At 46.0% G+C, this 21,405-nt stretch overlaps 1 protein-coding gene across 2 annotated transcripts in view; it reads right to left on the bottom strand.

Moving 5' to 3' along the window:
* WDFY4 (WDFY family member 4) overlaps positions 1 to 21,405 on the bottom strand; it is a 250,053-nt gene that overhangs the window by 191,177 nt on the left and 37,471 nt on the right. For both annotated transcript variants that reach the window (XM_070364483.1, XM_005900617.2), the window contains exons 6-12: positions 21,104 to 21,293; positions 18,604 to 18,793; positions 16,406 to 16,563; positions 14,460 to 14,912; positions 13,309 to 13,413; positions 11,675 to 11,865; positions 3,304 to 3,884 (exon numbers count right to left, since the gene is read on the bottom strand). In XM_070364483.1, coding sequence (XP_070220584.1) covers positions 3,304 to 3,884; positions 11,675 to 11,865; positions 13,309 to 13,413; positions 14,460 to 14,912; positions 16,406 to 16,563; positions 18,604 to 18,793; positions 21,104 to 21,293 — 1,868 coding nt within the window. The remainder of the gene's footprint in view (positions 1 to 3,303; positions 3,885 to 11,674; positions 11,866 to 13,308; positions 13,414 to 14,459; positions 14,913 to 16,405; positions 16,564 to 18,603; positions 18,794 to 21,103; positions 21,294 to 21,405) is intronic.

Raw genomic sequence — 21,405 nt, 5'->3', positions numbered from 1 at the left:
ACAGAACCACCATATGGTCCAGTTATTCTGCTCCTGGGTATTTATCCAAAGGATATGAAAACATTAATTCAAAGAGATGTACACACTGTTACGTTCACTGCAGCTTTGTTTACAATAGCCAAGATAAGGAAATGATCGAAGGGCCCATCGACAGATTAATGGATAAGAAGATGTGGTACGCATGCACACACAGCGGAATCCTACACAGCCATAAAAATGTGAACTCTTGCCATTTACAATATAAATGGGCCTTGGGGGTATTATGTTACTTGAAATGTCAGATGGAAAGGATAGTGTATGATTTCACTCATATGTGGAATGTAAAAAGTACAAAAATAATTGAATAAATAGAACAAAACGAAAACAAAGCCATACAAGGAATTCCGGGGCTGCCCAGAGGTTAGACTCCATGCCTCCACTGCAGGAATCTCACTTTCCCTGGTTGGGGAACTAAGATCCCATATGCTGTGCAGCCAAAAAAAAAAACCAGAAACAAAATAAAAACACAGATACAGATAACAGACTGGTGGTTAGAGGAAGGGAAGGAGGGTTGCAGGAGGGCAAAATGGGTACGAGAGATCAACTGTATGGTGGTGAATGGAAACAAGATTTTTGGTGGCAAGGACACTATAGTATATACAGAAGTCGAATTATAATGTTGTACACAGGAAACATATAGCTATAAACCAATGTCACCTCAATTTCTAAAAGGTGCAGAGTCTAATAGACTTTTGTCCAAAGAAGATACACAAGTAGCCAACAAGCACCTGAAAAGATTCTCAATATCAATAGCCTTCAAGGAAATGAAAATCAAAAGCCCAATAAGATACCACATCATCCCCATTAGGAGGGCTATAGTCAAAGAGATAATGACAAGAGTTGACAAAAAGATGTTCAAACTAAACCCTCACACACTACTAGTAAGAACATAAAATGGTGCAGTCACTCTGGATAACGATTTGTGGTTCCTCGAAATATTAAACATCGAGTTACCGTATGACTTAGTCACTAGTTGGGTATCTAGCCAAGAGATACACAAACATGTATCCACAAAAATCTTGTTCATGAATGTTCACAGCAGTATTACTCATAATAGCCCTAACGTGAAAACAACACAAATGCCCATCAGCCGTTATGGAGACGATAACTGTGGTATACACACTGGAATATTATTTGTCAATAAAAAGAATTAAGTACTGATACATGCTATAACATGGATGAACCTGAAAACATTATGCTAAATGAAAGAACCAGAAACAAAAAAATCACATACTCGACTATTCTGTTTATATGATATATCTAGAACAGACAAGTCAGTAAAGACAGAAGATAAATTAATGGTTGCCGGGGACTGGAGGTAGGGGCGGAAGAAATGGAAAATAATGGATAATGGGTATGGAGTTTCTTTTTTGTGTGATAAAAATGTTCTAATCAGTTGTGGTAATGATCATATAATTCTGTGAATATACAAGAAAAACATTCAATTGTACATTTTAAAGGGGCGAAGTTTATGGTGTTATGTCTCAATAAAGAAGCTGCTCTTTTAAAAAAAAGGATAAAAGAAAAAAGAATAAATGTTCTCACATGGGAACATCAGGGTCCTGAGGTTTTACTGGCAAGTTCTATTACACAGCTAAGAGGGAACACCACCCAACTGCTTAGGCCAGCATAAATGTGACAGTAAAAATAGTAAAGAAAGTGTGAAGGGCTGAACTTTCTCACAAACAAAAAATATTTTTAAAAAGTCAGCAAATCAAATCTAGCAATAATTATATCATGAGCAAATTCTGAAGGAATGCAAGGTCAGAAAACAGACTGATTTACCAGATGAACCGATGAAACAAGAACAATCATGATCATCACAGTGGTTGGAGAATTGACATCCAGCCCCCTCACCACCAGCTCCCAGTACTGATGTCTGGCTGACACATGCGGTGCTCACTTTGGATAAACATGTGCAATGTCTTTCAGAAGAGAATCCTGTGGTGTTAAGGGCCACATGACCTGGAGAGGTGGCAGGCAGGATAGTTTACTGCAATATTAATTTTTGTCTTATCACCAATGCTTCAGAGGAATGAAAAAAAAAAAAAAAAAAGGATACCAACTATTCTGTTGCTTTGTTATTTCATTTTCCCCCTCCTGATCCAAAGCGGGTGGGCGGTTCTTTGTGCTCCCTCACTTTAGTGGAATTCTGTGTTACAGGCATGAAAGTAAAAAGTTGTTTAGCAAAGTCAGGTCCTTGAAAAGATTAGCCTGCAGAAGAGATGTCCTTGTTGGGGGAAATGGAAGCAGCAAGAAAGAACAAGAGTCCCATGATTGGGAAGGACGCTATGGTTTGTGTCTCACAAGTCAAGGACATCACCCACGCCCTGGCAGTGCCCTGGCAGGCAGGAGATGCCATCTAGGAAGGCAAAGGCTACTCAGCACACCACAGAGGCTGGGCCCAGGCACCTAGGCTCCGAGGCACAGCAAAGAAGCCAAGGAGAAAGGGAACCTGTGCGCAGCAGAGCTCTGCCCTCAGTTTCCAAGATCAGGTAAGCTTCCGGGTTCTCGTGTGACTCATCAGCATCCCCTGACCCTGAACTGAGTCAAACCGGTTTTCTGCCAGCTCTCAGGGTAGGGGGGCGAAGTTAACTTGATTTAAAGAAAAGAAAAGGCCAAGTTAACCAAGACCAAGTTAACTTGATTTCAAGGAAAGAAAATCACGCTGTCACCAGCACAGCCCACTGGGATCCCCAGGAAGCATAAGATGGAATCTAGGTGATAAGATAAGGCCCAACCTCTTCCTCTGTGCTTAGTCTAGTCTCACTTGTTCATTGGTCACTGCCTGCAGAGGCCCTGCACCGGGCAGGCGCCTCAGATCGGAGATCCCAGTGCAAAATGGCTGCGCAGGACACGGCAGCCCGCAGATCTGCTGCAGAAGCGAGGTGCGCGATCCTCCATTCAAGGTGGTGGCCGCGGGCCGTGTGCCGAGGTGGTGCGCCCGCCCTGCGGTTCCACCCTCCCCTCTACACAGGATCCCTAAAGGCAGCCCCACCCCAGGCTTGTCCAGAGAGCAAGAGAGCTTGCACCTCTCCATTCTCTGTTAAAAGAAGAAAGGTTTCCTTTGCTTCTGAATCCAGTTCGGTCTCCTATCGGCTTAAACCTCAGATAGAAGGACTCTTGCTGGGAATGGACTCAGGAGGGTTAGTAGCAGTGTAACTTTCCGCACACCCACTTTGTACTACGCATGTGCGGGATAAGTGCCTGGGACACAGGAGACACGCACACCGAGGGCAGATTAGGGAAGCAGCAAAGCTCTACCTCTCTTCCAGGTCTGGCCACTGCGTGAAGCTTCCCTGGGGGTCACTGCCAGGTTCTGCCCTCTGAGGGTCCACCGCTAGCTCCTGCCTGGTCCTCGGGGCGTCCTTCAGGTCCCTGCGCAGGTGGAGGGTGCCTCGGGCCATGCTGTCCAGAAAGCTGAGGATCTGCAGGCAGCTCTGGATCTTGGGTGGGAGCCGGCTGGCAGAGGAAAAGGCCGCACTCAGCAGATCAGCAAACGGCCTGGCCTTGGTGTCCTCCCAGGAGGGCGGAGGGGCGTCCTCTTCCTCCAGGGCCCCAAAACAGCCCAGCAAGCAGAGGTCCTCGGCCAGCTTCTCAAAGAGCCCGGTCCTCCTAAAGAAGTCACCGTTGACTGGGTCCAGGTGCAGTGCAGCAGACAAAGCACAGAGCGTGTGCAGGACGAGGTCCAGGGTCTGGCTGGGGGACACTGCCCCCCACGTCTGCAGTGGGGGCTCCTGGAGAGACCCCTCCAGGTCAGAGAGAAGGGACAGCAGCCCGTTGAACCCACTGGAGACTCTGAAAGCAGCGCGGCCTTTGGGGGTCTCCAGGATCCGGAGCAGAGACTGAAACCAATGAGATAAAAGTGAGTGAGGTCCAGGCAGCAGATCTTTAATGCTGAGCTCCAGCCCAGCATTGCCAGAGCATTCCTGGTGCTCCTCCAGGATCCATGCCAGAGGAATAGCGAGCTGCCCGGGGGCAATTCTGAAATATTGGGAGGTCTGTACCATTCCTCTTTATTTTAGTTTTGGGTTGCCCATCAGTGTCTTTGTTCAAATGGCTGCTCTTAAAGCCTATGCTGCTTTATAGGGTTGATTTACTGTCTTATATCTCAAGTGCATCTCTCTCCACAAACCTTTCTCTGACCCCTCACTTTGACTCATCCCAGGCTGAGTGCTCATACCTCTAACTCCCCAATCAGAACTCTCACCATCCTGCATTGAAGCTGTGTGAAAATTGTCTCAGCCTTCCTCTAGTTTGAAGTGACATGAAATCAGGCTTGTTCACTGCTGTGGATTGTAGTACCTACTTAATAAATACTTGCTAAGCTCATGGAATGTACCATTTTCTATATTGCAAAAGGAAACAGTGAAATCTATACAGAGCAGTTTATTACTATTTACCTTCCTCTGTGTGAAAGCACAGGTACTTTTAATAAATGGAAGATTGTCAAACAAATCTACTTAAAAGCGGGTGTGACTATACAAGGGAATTGAGGTGGAGAAGAGAAATCCTTCATGGAGGGAAACATATAGGCACAGCATATAACATAGACCATGTGTGGAGTTTAGCCTATCACAATGCACATGGTAGAATCTACCTTTGCAAGACTGCGGAGGATTTTCTGGACAGCCAGACTTCTCATTCCCTCTGGAGTCACACACTTACTAAGCACTTCCAATGTACCGTTCTTTGGTCCTAGTACCCATGATATACCCTAGGTGTTCAGTAAATGTTTTAGAAGGACTGCACTTGAGAAGTTCTCATTCTGGGCTAAAGTCTCACACCTAAGAGTGAAGAATGGATGGATGATTTTAGATAAATATCAAAAGCCTCTAAATTTGGGCATTTAGTTGCTTACTGTTCGTGAAACTTGAATGGGACTCCATCAAACACCCAGGTTCCCTGAGCGTGTCTCCCAGAAAACGAGCAGTTTTCTGTGGTTCTGTAGTAAGTGCTGCAGGAACATTTGAGTTGTTTCATCCTTTCCAACGTTTAGTGCTCTAGCGACACAGGAAAGAGACTTTTCTTGGCAGGCACAACTTAAAGTCAGTTTCAGGATGCTTGAAACAAGGTTCGAAGAGAAAAAGGTAAGGGAAAAAAAGTTCCTAATCTGGGAGAGATGGTGCCTTAAATGCATGGTTTAGGGTGATATTCTGCAGCATAATACATGGAAATCCGATGACAAAGAGAAAATTGATGGGTCAGAAAGGGAGCGAAGGGACAAGACTTCTAAATTCTCATATAGAGAAAGTCGAATAGAAACTCAGTAAAGTTACAGGTAAATATGAAATATGAAGTCATGTCCTTCGCAGGGGAAAGTAAGTTTCTAGTTCTATCTCTAAAATGCTGGTAACTCCAACCTAACACTAGTGTTTATCTGAAACACTATAATGTGTACCACTGGAACCCAAACTTTGTTATCTAAGATTATATTCTGCTACAAGAAGCTTGAACTGCTTGGCAGATGGTGAACCCAGGCATGGGGTAGGAAAGCGTGAAATGAGCCAAAACTAAGCTAAGGCACACAACCAAGGACCCTTTCAAAGCGGAAGAGAAATGATGACCGAGAAGCTGCCCAAAGTATTCCCACGGCCCCATCAACAACATTTCAAGTACACAAAACAAAGATTATAGAAATGAGGAGAATCTATACAAGGCCAAAGGTCATGATTATGCTCAAAATGGACAAATTATCATATACAGTGAGGCAGAAAGATTCATCCGCACTAATATGGGTCAATTGATCTTTTCCCAGTTATTGGAAAAGGAAATGCATGACTTATGGTGGTTAGATCAATGACTGCCCACCACAGCTCTGGGGGATGGCTGTGGGGAAATTGAATTATTTTGTTCTTTAAAAGAAACTCAGCATCAGGGTCACCCACTAACAGGGGATGAAATCAGAGTCATGGGACATGGTTCAGGGAAATGGGATTTCCAGACTGTCTGACAGACAGAGGCAAATTGAAACACTAAGAACTAGAGTTTCCAGTGACAGCTGCTTTCTCCTCCTACGTGAGGATATCACTTAACTACTCCTGTTGTGTTTAGTCACTAAGTCATGTCCGACTCTTTTTGCAACCCCATGGGCTGTAGCCTGCCACGCTCCTCCATCCATGGGATTTCTCAGGCAAGAATACTGGAGCAGGTTGCCATTTCCTTTTCCAGGGGAGCTTCCTGACTCAGGGATCAAACCCACGTCGACTGCATTGGCAGGCAGATTCTTTACCACTGAGACAACAGGGAAGTCCAACTAATTCTGTATTTGGCTCAAAACCCAGGAAAGATTGCATTTATAGACAGGTCCTGAAAAAGAAGATTATATGCAGACTATGAGAACAGATTCCCCGGGATCGTAATGTTGGTGAGTGTAAAAGCTTACGGTTCAGCAGCACAGAGTTCCCTAGACGAGGAAGGGACTTTCTCTGAATACACAGCACCACCACAGCTGCCTTCCCCAAATCCCACCCCCAACCCTGGGGCTCTGGAGCCAGTCATCTGTGCCTGTCTTGTATGAGTGACTCACTCTGGACAGAATTAATGCTTCTTTACCAAGGTGGAAATGTGCTCTAGCCTTCAAGCATGCTGAGTGGCAGGGGTGGTCTCTTCCTGCCATCTGATAATCCACATGAAAGGCTGACTGACCATCAGCGTGTGGCTCAGCATTGTCTGTCTCAACCTGTCTCAATGTGACTAGTGCCATGAAAAATAAATAAAGTACCGATACATCAAGAAATCTGAGGCTCTAGGGTGTTAAACTGTCTAAGTTTGTGTGAGTGCTTTCAATAGCTCTGAAAACCCCTATTACGCTATTCAGGGCAAATGGAATGAATGGAAGTCTGTTTATCACATGACATGTGACAAAATAAACACCCAAAAAAGAGAACGATTAACAAATAAAACCAATCAGATTATAAGCAATTGTCTGAGGGCTAGATGACCGCCAAAACTCCCCTCTTCCCTTAAGAAACCACCTTCCAATTGTCCAGTTTTATACCAAACATTGCTCATCAGATCTCCGTCATTCCGAGTGCTGACAGCAGATATTTTAAAAAGAGAGCAACACAATAATAGCCATCCTTATGATCTGTGTCTCTCAGAGGGTCTATCCCCTTAATTCCTAGATGGCACTTCTCTCCTCCTATAGGGAGGGGGGAAGAAAAAAAGGAATGGCCGTCCTTAATTGTTGCTTTGTTTGATTTATTAAATTCAGAGTCATTATCTAAAATGGGGGTAATGTCATTAGAACTCAGGCTTCTCTATTATTTCTTGGGATGGGGTTAATTTCATATTTGCAGAGTCATAAAGTAAGGAGTCCAAAATCTAATTACAAAGACTTAATTTCATAGCAACTAAAGAGAAACATTTCTATCATAAAGGAAAATAAATACTGCGCTACTTCGGGAAACGATTTGTCAGGAACTGGGGGCCTAGGAGGAGGGTCTCCATTACTGTCATTCAACTTTGCATGATAATGCATCACCTAGGCTTGCAAGTCCGCGGAAGGGAGTAAATTTAATCAGCTGAAGTCAAAGTAATCAGGCTAGGGTTGACACATTTCAAGAAAGGTCAGCGTTAAGCACATTTTCTCCTCCTTAACTCAGTTACCATGTCATCGTCTCTGAGTTAGTATTCCTCCAGCTTGAATCTATAAAATGGATGTCTGCTGCAAAGCGCTAACTATGTTAAGACTAACAGGATTTATTTCACATTCTATTATTTGTTATTCCTCATAATTTTCCATGTGTCATGCTGGAAGACGGGTGAGGTAATGCAATTAAGCTCAGAGTTGAACAGCTAAATGTATATTAGCAAATCAATCTGAATTTGTGCATAACCCAATCATGGTCCCACTGGCCGTGGAGAGGAAATTCATTTGCTTACATTATTCTTTAACTCGGTTATCATTTGCCAGAATTAGGTGGTGAAGTCACATGTGCTTCTGTATTGGTATGGAAGCACCACTGGATTTTTGGAAGCAACTGCCTTAAGTCACATGTTTCTGGAGGAATTTTCTCCTCCAGAGCAGCTGGCTAACTCTCAGGGAAGGGAAGTGAGGGTGGCACCATGATGTGAATATGCTTCAGAGATGGCAAGCCTTGATCAGGTGGTGGGGTGGAGGTCCCCACATTCCATCACTCCCCCTTCATTCTACATCTGACCCACTTTGCAGGCACAGCGCAAGCACACTCTCAACCACCAAAAAGGGAAATCTAGCCAGAACTAATTTCACATCTTTGTTTCCCAAGGGATTCCCAAGGTGATTTAAAACAAAGGCCTATCTCACATCAGATTCCAGCAAATGTTGGCTAGTTGTTCATAGGACTCGATGGTGGGCACGCCTGGAACAGGCTCTGGGGCCCAATCCTTCCCCACAACCCACCAGAGCTTCAGTGTGTTATCAGCCTGGTCCCGGAAAAGCCATGGAGGCTCCAGGCACCCTCCTCACTGCCCAGCAGTAACTTGGTACCCAGGAAGAAGACAGCGCATTGAGCACAGGGTGAAAGTCAAAGTGAAAATCACTCAGTCGTCTCTGACTCTCTGCAACCCCAAGGACTATGCAGTCCATGGAATTCTCCAGGCCAGAATACTGGAGTGGGTAGCCTATCCCTTCTCCAGAGGATCTTCCCGACCCAAGAATCGAACTGGGGTCTCCTGCATTGCAGGTGGATTCTTTACCAACTATGAGGTATGAGCTATGAGGGAAGCCCAGAGTATGACTGTGTTAAAAAAGCTCACACACTATTCATCCCTGATGTACTCCCTCGATGGTGTGATACTGAGATGATACCGAATCTGTAAAACACCATGGCTTCACATGGCTAATTCTGGAAATTCAGTCCTATTACCCAAGGTCTGACACTCCAGGATGGTGCCTCTGGGCTATCGGGTAAACAAGATGAACTTTGGAGCAAAGCAGAGAGCTTTTCTGTAATAGACACAAAAACACTACTCTCCAAAACACTATGAATGTGGAAATGCCAGGTACAGTTAGGGATTCCAATTATTCATCCAAGAGAAAACCAAAGTCCTGACTGCCTTGGTCCCTGCCTTCCCTGTCCCTCATTCAAATGAACTTAAACAGAGACATATGAGAAAAAAATTCAACAAAGAGCATGGTGAAGAGAAAAGATCACCAAATTTTTAGTCGCTAGTCTTAGATCCAAATTCAACTTCACCTTTGAGTATTAGAATCTCTCTGGGCCTGTCTCTACTGCCACATCAGGAGTGGACCATGTGAAGCCAAGGGGCTCTCCAGCTATAAACTCTTATTAATTCTTGCTATCTCTCTGCCTTAATCTTCCCTCTACATGCTCCCTTCAGACCTGTTACTTCACATAACCATGGAACTCTAGTGTCTTTAAAAAGACCTTTAACTTTCCTTTTTTGTTCCATCACCTTCAATGATTTTCTGACTCTGTGATGAAATCACTGTTTTGGTTCTTGTCATCTATGAAATGCATGATAACTATAGTCAAAAGGTCACTTTGGGGTGGGCTTCTCATGACACATTGGCTATGCTGAGCTCCACAGGCTTAGGTCATCAGATAACATGAATACCGCTACATCAGTGCCTGGCACGGGCTTTGCTAGGAAATTAAGTTGGTAAAATAAACTGAATGTTGTTCTCTAACTGTTAAAATGGTTTTGTACTGAGATCAGCTCAGTTCAGTTCAGTTCAGTCGCTCAGTCGTGTCCGACTCTTCGTGACCCCATGAATCACAGCACACCAGGCCTCCCTGTCCATCACCAACTCCCGGAGTTCACTCAAACTCACATCCATCAAGTCAGTGATGCCATCCAGCCATCTCATCCTCTGTTGTCTCCTTCTCCTCCTGCCCCTAATCCCTCCCAACATCAGGGTCTTTTCCAATGAGTCAACTCTTTGCATGAGGTGGCCAAAGTATTGGAGTTTCAGCTTTAGCATCAGGCCTTCCAGTGAACACCCAGGACTGATCTCCTTTAGGATGGACTGGTTGGATCTCCATGCAGTCCAGGGGACTCTCAAGAGTCTTCTCCAACACCACAGTTCAAAAGCATCAATTCTTCAGCACTCAGCTTTCTTCACAGTCCAACTCTCACATCCATACATGACCACTGGAAAAACCATAGCCTTGACTAGACAGACCTTTGTTGGCAAAGTAATGTCTCTGCTTTTGAATATGCTTTCTAGGTTGGTCATAACTGTCCTTCCAAGGATTAAGTATCTTTTAATTTCATGGCTGCAATCACCATCTGCAGTGATTTTAGAGCCCCCAAAAATAAAGTCTGACACTGTTTCCACTGTTTCCCCATCTATTTGCCATGAAGTGATGGGACCAGATGCCATGATCTTAGTTTTCTGAATGTTGAGCTTTAAGCCAACTTTTTCACTCTCCTCTTTCACTTTCATCAAGAGGCTTTTTAGTTCCTCTTCACTTTCTGCCATAAGGATCATGTCATCTCATGGCTAAATATGGTTGAGGGTTTTATTTTGGAAGTGAGAGCAACTTTGTATTATACAAAATTCACCAGTGTCCAGTACAACATGGTAATGCAACAGGAGTGCGCTTTGCATGCGGGTTCTTCTGCACATAGACGTGACAGGCCCCCAGATCAGTTCCCTGGGGGATATGTGCATTTCAGTCTGCTCTTCTCGTAAACAACCATAAATGAAAGACGGAAGGTTTTTGTTAAAGACATAAGCCCCCACAGGCAAAAGCAATGGAAAAGCAGGAACAGAAAGAAAATTGTGAGAGCTGTAAGGGTGATGGTACTTACTACCATCTTTAACTATTTTAAGATAATTTGATGATGGTTAACAATATTATTAAAAAATATAGATACGCTTTTCTTTGTTGTCCATAGGTGACACCCTAGTTTGACTTCTCCCTGTGAAACCACTGTTCCTGTGCCTTTGACTGCCTTTGGCTTCCTCTTCCCACTTCAGACATTCCCTCCTCTGTGACCCTTCCTCAAACATGCAAGGCAATTTCTACTTCTCTGTTCCCATGGCAGCCTGCTTTCAGCATCTACCAGGGCATAACCATGCTGCATCACCATGATTGCTTACTTAATATTAGTCCTAGGCTAGAGCTACCAGTTAGCAAGGGCTGAGTTCCATTCAGCTGTGTGTCCCGGGCACTCTGCATCAGGCCTGGTTATCTGGTAGCTGCTCACTAAAGGCTGGGCAGCTAAACAAGGCCGCAGCTTGGCCACCACCGATTCAGGCTCCACTTCCATAGTTTCCAGTGTGGCTGGGAAGTAACTGCCCAACCAAGGACTGCATTTCCTGGCACCTCATGCATCCAGATGAATCCTGCCCAAAGAAAACTGGACATGCACCAGTTCTAGGCCAGAAAAAGAGTGTGCGCCATTTTCTCTGCTCTCCCTTCCCTTGTCTGCTGGCTGGATTAGGGCCTAGGTGACAGTTGTCCCTGAATGACATTCCTCCCAATTACTGATTGGACCATATGTAAGAAACCTCTAATGTGCCAGGCTATTGAGTGGGTAGGATTTATGTGTGACAGCAGCTAGTACTACTCTGCCTGCATGATAAGTGACCAAGTGAGGGAATGAACACATGGGCAAATGCCAACCACTGGCTGCAGGTCCATAGGAAAGCCCATCACAAAGGAGGACTTGACATCACCTTCAGGAGGTCCAGTTTCAGCTGTATTTCCCCTTGAGTGGACGAGCACAAAGCGCCCACAATGATGCTCATGTACTCCTCGGCGTTGATGACTGAGAGCTGCTCCAAGATGCTGAGCGAGGCTGCCCGGTAGCACTCGCCATCCAGGAAGATCTTGATGAAGGGCACCATGCCGTGGTCTTTCAGGACAACTGGGGACCAGACAGACAGTATTGCTAGAGTGGTGGGCGTCTTGGGACTTTAGTTTCAATTATAAGAGCAGCTTTTCTTTACAATTTCCAAGTATGTTTGGCTACATATGTATATGTTTTTTCCACCCATTAGAAACTTTTTTTCCAAAATTAATACTTACTGTTAAAATAAGAAGAGGAATAGAGAAACTATGGAGCTGAGAATTAAAAAGAAAACTCTTTCTTCTCCAGTGAGAATTCTGCTTTTGAAACCACCCTCCCCCTTTTCTTTTTTTTTTTTTTCCCCCTTTTCTAAGTAGTATAAACTTTAACTGGATGTACCTCTGACATTTATTTCCACATAATCCCTAATCCAGGGCCAATGGCAATTCTTATCTTATCAATTCTTATCTCTGCCTAAAGTCTTGTTGAAAGCAAGTCGGAATTTAAGAATGTATTTAATTCATAAGCAGTTTCTTGGGATGGGGGTGGGGGGAGCAGAATCAAAGAAATTTGGCTAACGGTATGTTTTTTGTTTAAAAGTAATCCTAAGAATTTCTTCCCCGGGACTGATCTTTGGAGTAATTACATGTAGAATAAGAACCAGGAAGTAACTGGATCATTCAAATGGCATGATGTGGATTTGAGCTGGTCAACTCCATGAAGCAGAATTTCCCAATTATGGGCCGGGTATTCCTCACATGGAATCACCTAGGGGGCCTTTTAAAAGTAGATTTCTGGGCTCTACCTTGACCTGATAATTAGATCTCTGGGAGGGAACCTAGGAATATGTATCTCCCTGTTAACCAGAATCTCCAGGAAATCTTTTATAGTCTCACATTAGAGATGCTCTACCATAATGAAACAGTCATTCACATTTGGTATAGTTGACCTGTGAGGGCCCCAGGTAAAGACGCACCACATCCCCAAAGCCATTCATGTCCCTTTGTTGATGCATCTGCTTTATAGTATAACATACATGCATATGTTTTATGCATGTATTTTTAAACATGGGAGCCACATGATCTCAGGAAGCTAATTTTTTTTTTTTTTGAACGAACGAAGCTATTAAATCCATCATGGGCTAGAAGCACATCAAATTATATCTCTTAAAAATGATAACAATATTTTGCAATTTGAATCCTTTTTATAAAAGCATCTATAGTCAGTGCAGCAGGATATTAAAAGATTTTACTTGAGGGAAATGGGGTTTCTGTGGTCTCATAAATTTAAGATAACTCTTTGACTCACAACCTTATTTAGCAAACTAAACAGTAAAAAGTGTCAACTGATGTGTCTACCAATTTACTGATGATCAGCAGACATAAAGCAGTAAATGGACATTAGCCACAGCGATAGTGTTGGCTATTCTTTGGATGTAGCCTTTGAACACTGGCATAAATCATCAGGAAATAGCCAATGCCTCCCCAAGCAGTCACAGTGTGAATTTGGTACCGTTCTCACCTGCATTCCTAACTGACCCTTTCAGAAGCGTGACCACCGTTTTCAGCATCACACAAGTCAGCTCTCTTTCTGTATCTTGAACTCCAGGATTGACCTCTTTGTTTCCTGCCATATTTAAGAAACAATGAAAACAAAATTTTAAGCACACGTGCTATGGCCCCAAATCTCCAGTTCCATCATTTTTCTACCCTCTTTGTTGTCGCTGTTCAGTCACTGGGTCGTGTCCAGCTTTTCACGATCCCATGGACTGCAGCACACCAGGTTCCCTGTTCTTCACTGTCTCCTGGAGTTTGCTCAAACTCATGTCCATTGACATGTCCAATATCTATCTTCTTAAAGAAAGATGAATATCATGCTTCCATTATAAAGGAGTGTGCATCCCAACTTGTAAGATGTGACCCTACAATCCCTACATCAGAAGCTCTCTCACTTGAATTGCATCTGAATCCCCTGGAAGGCTTATAGAAAAATCCAAGGTACATGTATGGGGCATGGTTAGGCAGGAAGATAACCCAGGCCAGCACTCCTGAGGCAGAGGCGAGGGGATGCTGCCAAGAAGCCACAGGCATACAACCCAGCAGGGCACACAATAGTGTGCCCAAGGTTAGAGGGGCAAGCTGGGCCAGCAAGGCCCTGGTTGCTGACCTCTGTTCCAAGTGGGAGACCACTGGGCCCTACAGCCCCATGTGAGCAAGGTGGCCATGTTCCAGTAGAGCCCAGAGGTGACCCCACACCTTTCCCCCACCCCGAGCTCAGGCCTCTCTGAAAGCCCTTTCCCTTTTGCACTCCTGAGGCCCTGTCTCCCCATCTACCCATCTACATACTCAGACAATAACTGGCGCAGGAGGTATCTGATAGCTTAGGACTCATCAGGCCTGAGTTAGTCCCATGAGTTGGCTTAAAGTTACACCTATCCCTCTCAACTTATCGTGGGGAGGAGCAAGCAAGTTACAGAGAACAGGGAGGCTGGCTGCTCTGTGAAGCCGTGGATCCCAAGGGTACTCTCTCTAAGCCTCATGGCAGCACGCAACATTTGCACGTTCACTTCTCTCTGTTCTGTTGATGGGTGGTGGGGCTGGCACACGGACCTGGCCCGGCTAACACTGACCCCGGCCCATCCCCACTTCCCCTCCGATGCTCCAGGGAGGCACCTGACTTCCTCAGGATCTTGGCGTGCTTCCGTAGCTGGGCCAGCAGCAGACCCAGGAGCCCCGAGTCCCGGAAAATGTCAGTGAAGAGCGGGTCGCCACCAGCAATCCTGAGGACACTCTGCAGGGCCACGAGGGTACACAGCGACTCCGGGCTCTCCTGGATCAGGCGCTGCACCTTCCGCAGGATCTCGTGGGGCACATAACGCAGCTCGAACACCAGGGCCTCCAGCATCTGGAAGAAGTGCCTCTGCACCAGGGTCGGCTTCAGGGGCATGATCTCCACGAACTGCGAGATGGGCTGCAGGGTCCACTCCAGGAGGAAGAAGTTGCGGGGGTTCCAGGTCCACATGGTCCTGATGGACGACAGGACTTTGGTGCAGATGATGGGGTCACTGACTTTGTGGAAAACATTCTGCAGGACTTGAAAAGCCTGAAGATTCTTCACAGTCACCCCTGAAGATGCAAAAAGGAATCATCCTGCAAGCCATTTTTCTTGACTATGCCTAAAAATATGTGGTTAAATTATCAGGAGGATGTGCCATTTAAAGTTTCTACTTTCTAATTCCTGTAGTAAATATCTATCAGAAGTCCAGAGAAGCCATCTGCCTAGGCTATGAGTAAGGTTAGAGCTGCATTGTCCAAGCGTGCTGGCTGATTAAGCATTGAAACGTGGCTACTGTGAATCCAGGCGTGCCATGAGTTAAAAATACACGCCAGATTTCTAAGACATAGCACAAAGAAATGAACACGATGAAAAAAATCATTAACGGTTATTTGTATGATCACATTTTTGATGGTAATATTTTGGCTATATAGAGTTAAATAAAATATATTATGAAAAATAATGTAACCTGTTTCTTCTTAATTTTAAAAATTTTGTAATTAGAACATTTAAAATTATGTAATGTGGCTCACATTATATTTCCATTGGCAGCAGGGGGCTGGAGGACTGGTTTCAATTAGTTAAAATCAAATGATGCTAAAGATTACTAAGCAAAGTCAGTTTCATTTCTAGACAAGTTATTAAATAAAAAGACCATCTGAACCCATCCCCCCTTTTCTCTCCAGATACAAGGTGAAGCCTCATTCTATCCTGCCCTTGAGACACATCCTCACAGAACTCTCTACTTCCAGCTCTCCCTGCCTCAGACACTCAAAATGTTTCTGAAACTCCTCTCTAGTCCACACACTGCCCTGTGTGTCTGCTGGAGTCACATCCAGTGGCTTTTCCTACACTGGCCTCACAGCTTTTCACCCTCCACTTCATCCCCCTTCTTCCTTCCTGGCCCACCCATCCTTTGCCTTGAGACCTCTCTTGAATGAGACTGTCTGTGCAGTTTCCTGACTGACCCAGGCAGAGCTAAACCCCACCCTTCATGTAACTGTTCTTATTTATCAGCCAGTTACTGAGTAGATTATAGCTCGGGGTTTATGTAGAGCATCGGAATGTATAGCTCGGTCTCTGTAGAGCATCTTTAAGGCACAGACACCTGGCCTGTTGACAGTGGTTTCCAGCATGGTGCAGAGTGGCTGCTGGACAGAAGCATCAGTACATGTTGATTGAATTCATCAGTCAATCAATCAATCAATATATCATAGAACTAAGGGGGCACTGACTCTGAGCCTGGGTTGCTATTTCAGGGCCATCAGCCCCTGTTAGACAAGCAGATGTCACCGAGGAAGTCACGTCAGAGGTGAGAGTGGAAACCACAGACTGACTGTCTCCATTATTTGAGCAAACATTTCCTCTAAGTCTCACCCAGGGCATTTGGAAAAATGTGTAAGGGAGAGATTCTCAGTACATAGGTAATCCCCCAAAGGCATGACAGAATCAGGCCCTACTGGGTCACTGACAGCTGCCACAGGTTTGTTTCTGCACGGAGAAGTGGGAAATGGCCGGCACCGCCTTGTCAGGGCACAAGGCACCCAGAGACAGCCAGACCCACCGGAAGCCTCCTGATGGAACTTGAAGCCTTCAAGCTGCGGGTAAGTGATGCTGTCGAACACTTTCAGCTCTGACCTCCCACAGGTTGTCAGCCACACCACCAGCCCGAGGAGCTCCTCCAGGTGGGGGTCAGCCTCGCTCTGGGTCAGTCCGTCGTACCTGTGGGGACAGACGAGACCAGCTCCCTGGATGTCTTGGACAGAACAGCCAGGTTTGCTCAAGGTGCTGGTCACAGAGAGGCAGAGGCAATGAAGATCACAGTGCTCGGCAGGACCCCAAAGATCTCCACCAGTTTAGCACCGAAAGGCATGGCAGGGGGGTGGCGGGTGGATAAAAGTCACTGTTTGTAAGCATCAGCCCTAGATCTAAGGACTTGCAGAGATAGAATACAGAGAAACCTGTATTTCAGGTATCTGAAATATCTCTGTATACAGAGGAACCTCTGAGCAGAGCCACAGCAACTGCTCACAGGAGAGCTGCTTTCCATGGAAGGACCCCCAAAACGTACGGGCCTCAGGCACCAACAGGTCAGAGCAACCCCAAAATGAGAGATTTGATATTTCAGAAGAGCAACAATACAAACAGCATGGGAAATAATTGGACTTTATTAGATTTCTTCATGCTTATTTCAAGGGTGGGTATTTCTTTCGTTTTCAGCTACTTATGTGTGGTGGGCTGCCTTGCTCTTCTCATGGAGAATGGTCTCTTAAGTCTCATTGTCATGTCAAGAGTAAAAGTACTGGCAGTGTGACTTCCATTAAGGCAAAAGGAAAACAAATGAGCCGATATGGGTCCTTTCTGACATTCCCTGGACAGTTTATTTTCCCTCCTGCCTTCCACAAGAAGTCTGGGGAAAACCAACCAGCCATTTAACCAAAGAGATATTGAGGAATTGCTATGACAGAGACGTCCATGGTAGCAGTCACCAGTCAATGATGGTCCAAACTCATGTAAAACATGGCATTCTCATAGATACATTCCTTGGGCTTCCCTGGTGGCTCAGACAGTAAAGAATCCACCTGCAATGCGGGAGACCTGGGTTCCATCCCTGGATTGGTAAGATCCCCTGGAGAAAGGAATGGCAACCCACTCCAGTATTCTTGCCTGGGAAATTCCGTGGACAGCTACAGTGAGCTATAGTCCATGGGGTCACAAAGAGTCAGACACGACTGAGTCTAAGATTAAGTCTGAGTCTGACAGACTAAACACATGGAGATGTTCATTCTGTGTGTGCCTTTGGAGGAAGGTCCTCTGGATGTTGTCATCTAATCCCATTCCTTTGGGATTTCAGTCCCCTTATCCGGGTCCTCCCTCTAAACTAAAAGCCTGACTCTGTAGCAAAATCTGTGAAACACAGTGATAATCTGCACCCTACAGATGAGCAACGCTGCTCATAGTCAGAGTGAAGCCAAGGGAATTTTTGTGGCTTTGCCCTTATCGAGCTTCCCCATAACAAGTGGGAGAGTTCAGGCCATCAGCAAGTTTCTTTCACTTCCATCCCTTGGTTTATCCAATCCCTGAACCCAACTTGAAGATGACATAGCAATTAAGAGTGGAGGAAATTAGTCCAGAGTTTGCTGAGTCACATCTTTGTGTGGTTCCCACGGATGAATAATTTGAGAAAAACAGTAAGGGAAAGGCCCTCTGAGACAGAGAATGGAAGGAAGCCAGTACAGGAACATTATCAAGCAAGAGCAGTTGGACCTTAGTCCTCCTGGGGACTCTGGAAGGCAAAGTACAGCTATCCCACCCAAGGGGCAACTTTGCCGGGTGCATATCCATCAGCTTCTACCAGTCATTGGTAGAGGGCTAGTCCTGGGGTTTGCTGACCTGTGGGCACTTCCAGCCCCACAGCATACAGGCAGAGCTTGTCACAGCCATCCTAGAAAGCCTTCCAACAGAGGGTGTGGACTCTGACAGGAGACTGTCAGACTAGCAGGCAAGCTGGCAGGATACGCCACCAAATGGACTCGGTAAAGCTGTTATTGAGCTCGCCCATTGGTTTCCTAAAGAAGTTAACTTCAAACTCAGCTGCACATTGAATTACTTTCGCAGTAAAGTCTCTCTGGACACGATCTATGGAGATTTGTATTTCAGAAGACATTCTGAGAAGCCTCAATATCTTTCTCCAGAGCACCATATATGATTCTGAGGACCTCAGCCTCCGCTGTTTCTTTCCCACCAAGCGCAGCCACTTACCGAAGTAACACTTTGAGCAGCAGAGGGTAGCCCTCCCCGGTCTCAAACTCCAGGAACAGAGCTGAGGAGATGGGATAGGAGTCCTTCACAAAGCCCAAGACGAGGCTCACTACCTCGCTCACCTCAGGAGCGGGGAGGGTGTCAACAAGCCTGGAGAGGTTCTGGAGGGAGATCTTGATGCAATCCATGGCTGTAGGAGGAAACACACCCACGCTGAGCTCAGAGACAATAGGTTTGCTGCAGTGGTCATTCCCTCCCCACCTGATTTTAAATTGCATGTCAAGATGTGAATAAGAATTCTTCTAAAATGCTTCTGTTGACTCTTGGATCAAGAAGAAGCTGCCTTTCTGAGAAGTGTCATCCTGAGAGCCACGCTCTGGGGCCCAGATGGAGAGTAAGTTAAAAAGGAAGAGGATGAAAATCTCTTAGCCCTCTGCCCCTAATTCCCAGCATGCAGAGGAATCCAGGTCCATTAGATAACAAAAGGCAAGACACAAGACCTGAGTGTCACAGGAGACTTTAAGGAAGCAATGCTGTGCAGAAATTAGCTTGATGAAAAGTGCAGGGAAGGATACATGAACACGCGGGAAGATGAAGGGCCAAAAGAAGGCGTGTTTCAGCTACTAAAGAATCCAGAGGGTTGGAGCCTGGAAGCGTGTTCCACAAGGCAGAGGATGGAAGACGGTCCAGCTGGTGTGTGGCCTGTTATGGAACGCACCGTTTACCCCAGAGCTGTGAGAGGCCAGGGGAAGAATTGAGTCAGCAGAAAGATGCCATTGGGTTTGCATTTTGATGGATCACTGTTTTTAGGGCTCTTTTGTTAGGAGAAGCCTCTTCTGAATGCCAGGAAAGCCACGCCAGTGTTCAGGAAAAGTGTCTCTCAAAATTTGAGATAAGGCATGTTCAGTCCCTCACCTGTGAGCCAAGGACATGCTCCCAGGACTGCATGCTGGGCAGGGAAGCACTGAGAGTCACCGGCTTGGCAGGGAGACACCAGCCTAGTGCTCACTTCCTGACCTTCTCCTCAGCCTACAGGCCCATGGAATATACTCATTCCCCTGCAGGGGCCCTGGGCACAGGACTCTAGGTGACTACATCTCCATAACATGGCTTTTTTTTTTTTTTCCAGCTGAGAATAATGACCACAGTGAGAGACCCCTGACACCAAGGCAGGCAGCTTTTCTCAGGGGTCTCTGACTCTAGCCTGTGAGGGGTGCCTGTTGCTGAGCACCTCAGGCCTGGCTCAGCCTTACACTATTACTGCTGAACCATAGCTTCATCGGGAAATTTCAGTCATGAAACGGGATGATGTTTTATCCCAGGGCTCGGTTACAGTGAGAGGGGGGACTTGCATGTGCCCAGCTCTCACCCCCGACACCCTCTATTATAAGGGGTCCCAGAAAGAAGACAAGTCATGGGACAAGTGCTCGTGGACAAGCAGGTCACAGTGGCAGGCTCAGATCCCTCAGAGTTAACCCAAGAGACGGACGGCTGTGTTCCTAAGAGGCACTTCAGCTGGTGAAGCTGAACAACGGTGCTGCGAAGGTCCACTGAAGACTTTTGTCAGAACCTACTCAACCACGTTATCCTTGCAGAGCCTCCCTCCCTGCCCCACGGTGGGCCAGCATCTCAAAGGAGGCCAATACATTTTCCCAAGATTCTGCAGGCCACAGAGGTGTCTGTGCTTCCCAGCATTACCCGCGTCCTTGGGAGACAGACGATGCTAAGGGAAGTCCTGGGACAGCTAGAAGAATTGATTCCCTCAGGGTACAACCTTTGATCACAGCCACGTAATGATGCTGGGATGCTGACCAATGGGGCGCCCACTGCCAGGTACTATCTGAGGGCTTCAAATATGCCAACTCATTAATGCATCCCAGCAATCCAGTGAGATCAGCGGGGTTGTTATCTCCACTTTACAGACAAAGGAGCTTGATCACACAGGCAGTAAAGTGCTCAAGGCCACTCAGCTAGGGGGACAGGGCCGGAGCCCACAGCCTGGCTGTCTGACCTCAGAACCGAAGTCCTTAACTCTTACACACACTGTCCAGAGCAGAGCCTAAGGTGCCGGAATTGGCATCTTGGGTTTAATATGTGATTCTCTTCTTCACTAGCTGGGGAGCCTTGGCAAATTCTTCTATCGCGCTCAATCATCTGCTTCCTCACTACAAAATGGCATTAATCGTCAATATCTAGCTCAAAAAATTAGATAATATACGAATGAGCTCAGCATAGTATGTGCTTGACAGTATGTGTAGTAAGTAAGTTGCCCTTTCCCTCTCCCTTCCAACAGATCATCAAAATGAAGAGTAAAAGCCCCGTCACGAGTGGGCCCAAGTAACACAGGGTCACCCACCAGGCATAACTAGACATCAGTGAAAACCCTGTTTGTTCATCTCTTTTTGGATCCCTGGAATCTATGCTGATGCTGCCAGGGCATCCCAGGGTCTTATTCTAGAAAGTGTGCCCACAGACCATCCCTGGTCTCCCAGGGTCATACCCTGCAGGTATTGGATGACGCCGACGTTCTGGGCCTTGGAGATGGTCTTCAGCACACAGAAGGTGGGCTCCTTCCAAAAGCAGCAGCTGTGCTCTCGAAGACATGTCGTGGCAATCATGAGAGACTGGAGTTCATTTCCTGAGAGAAGTCCCTCCAGACTCTGAGCCTCTCCACAAATGTTGAGCAACATCTGAGGGGAAAAAATACAAAGTCTCTGGTTAGGAAGCCTCCTTTCTGTAATGAATTTGTTCCTTACTTTTCCTTGTCTCAGCAGGAGAGATAGAATTGTGGATGATCACCCT

Source organism: Bos mutus, chromosome 28 (genome assembly GCF_027580195.1).
Source record: "Bos mutus isolate GX-2022 chromosome 28, NWIPB_WYAK_1.1, whole genome shotgun sequence".
Taxonomy (NCBI): Eukaryota; Metazoa; Chordata; class Mammalia; order Artiodactyla; family Bovidae; genus Bos; species Bos mutus.
The sequence above is the reverse complement of the archived record's forward strand: the minus strand, read 5'-3'. Positions and strand labels throughout refer to the sequence as shown.